Source organism: Frankliniella occidentalis, unplaced genomic scaffold (genome assembly GCF_000697945.3).
Source record: "Frankliniella occidentalis isolate FOCC.00 unplaced genomic scaffold, Focc_3.1 Scaffold63, whole genome shotgun sequence".
NCBI classification, from domain to species: Eukaryota; Metazoa; Arthropoda; class Insecta; order Thysanoptera; family Thripidae; genus Frankliniella; species Frankliniella occidentalis.
In genome coordinates this window covers 1,101,698-1,103,662 of record NW_026267193.1, presented here as the reverse complement: position 1 = coordinate 1,103,662, position 1,965 = coordinate 1,101,698, and the positions used below count along the sequence as shown (strand labels likewise).

General features: G+C 65.3%; 1 protein-coding gene across 3 annotated transcripts in view; it reads right to left on the bottom strand.

Moving 5' to 3' along the window:
• LOC113209548 (regulator of G-protein signaling 20) overlaps positions 1-1,965 on the bottom strand; it is a 27,867-nt gene that overhangs the window by 20,729 nt on the left and 5,173 nt on the right. The window contains exon 1 of one of the 3 annotated variants that reach the window (XM_052268094.1): positions 929-1,959. The exons of the other annotated variants lie outside the window; for them this stretch is intronic. Coding sequence (XP_052124054.1) covers positions 929-1,815 — 887 coding nt within the window. The 5' untranslated portion in view covers positions 1,816-1,959. Of the gene's footprint in view, positions 1-928; positions 1,960-1,965 lie in introns of those variants that run through there. 3 annotated transcript variants of the gene reach the window in all.

The following is a 1,965-nucleotide window of genomic DNA, read 5'->3' as shown; positions in this document are numbered from 1 at the left end:
GCTGCTGCTGGAGGGGGTGGTGGGAGCGTTGCAGCGCCTGCAGCCTGAGTCTCCCACCCCTCTTTTCTCGATCCTTCCGTCACCGTCTCCGGAGTCTCCGTAGAAGCGGCGGCGGCAGCAGCAGCAACCCCCATCCCATCCCGTCACGGACCCGAGCACGAATCACGACGGCGACGCCCCCCGACTGCCGTTCGGCCATTTGGCGAGCGGTACCCGAACAGTCTGATTTTATTGATCCCCAGCGTCACTCTCCACCCGCCCGGCTCCTCCCCCGGGCTTGCCCCTCATAAGTGGGGAGGAAACAGATGACATTCGGCCGCGCTGTCTACGACATGCGCAGCCTCTAACACCGTCGGAAATGGGAGAGAAATAGAATCTGCAAGGGATCTTTGGGCTCGGCGTGTGCCAAAAAGTGGTACCCACCCTGAATTTACGGCCGACAATCCATTTCACGGAAACGGAAAAGCCTTCACCAAAAACGGTAATAAGAACGTTCCAATTCGCTCGCCGCCCCAGGCGCATGAACACGACACGACAAGATGGCCGCCGCGCTGAGATTGAGGCGACCCCGGGACCCGCCGAAGCGTTTGGCCAAAGGTCGGCCGCGATAGATCGGAATTTTGCTAAAAAAAAAAGAAAAAAAGAGGGTCCCATTCCGCTATTTCAGAAAATACATGCAGTAAAGGTGCAAGCAGTGAAGGAGAGGGCCGTCTCGGGGGCGCCCTGCCCTGCCCTGCCGTGTTTCGCCTCGCCCCAGCCCTAGCTCGCCCCGGGCACGCGGCTGGGTCGCGGCCCTGCCCGGCCCTGCCCTGCAACCACTTGTCGCTCGAGCGCGCTGCCCGTCCTGCCCGGCGCGGTCGGGTCGATGGCTCTACCTCCAAGCGCGGTTTCGGGTGCGTCGCGCGACTTATTCCTGCGCTCTACCTACCGCGCCCGCAGTTTCAGGCTGGTGCGGAGGCGCCACTTGCCGAAGAAACCTCCTCGGCGGCTCTTGGGCTTCTTGGACTGCTCGTCCTCGGCCAGCGGCGTCGTCGTCGTCGTCGCCGCCGCCGCCTCTCCCGAGCGGAAGCGAAAGATCTTCTTGTACCAGGGCAGATCGTCCGTGGACTTGATGTCGGGGCTGACAATGAGGCAGGGCTGGGCGGTAGTGTAGATGATGACGGCGACCTCTGGGGGTAGAGGGCCGCAGCGGTGCGAGCCGAAGAGGGGCGTCGGGGCCTCGTACGGGGGCCCGCCCGGCGGCATGATCGGAGGCATGCTCAGGTCGAGGAGGGTGTTGGGGTTGGTGGGCCCGCGGAACAAGTAGTACGTCACCTGCTGGATCTGAGAGTGCTTCTTCTGCAAGGCCACGACGAACTTCTCGGAGCAGGCCTGCATCGTGGCTATCTTGGCGTCTGCCACTATTTCACCGGCCCTGTCGGCAGTGGCCTTCTTCTCTCGGCTAGTCTGGTAAGCCTCGTCGGCCTCGGCCTTCACCAAGTTGGCCAGGGCTCTGGCCAGCCGAGCCGCCGACTTGGCCTGGCCGTCCGGCGCGCCCCCCTCGGCCGCCACCTCCATCCTGCTGGCGGCCAGCTCGGCCTTCTCTGCCTCGGAGCGCTTGATGGCCGCCAGCGCGGCGGCCTTGTCGTACTCGCCCGCCAGCGCGAGGTACTTGGTGTTCTCCCCCCGGTAGATCTTGTAGAGCTCCTCGGCGGTGCGCAGCGCCTCCCTGCGCGCCGCCAGCCGCCGGGCCCGGACGCGGTCCTTCTTGAACAGCTTGTGGTTGGGCGAGGGCCCGTAGATCAGGTCGAGGCCGCCCTCCACGCACGCCAGCATCCCCCGGAGCAGGTAGCCCAGCGGGAGGAAGGGGTAGCAGTAGGGGGGCGTCCGCTTCTTGCGTCGCGCCTTCTGGGGGAAGGCCCTCCTGCGCGCCGCCTCGAGGTACGCCTCGACGGGCCGCCCTTTGCTGGTCGGGGTGAGTGGTGG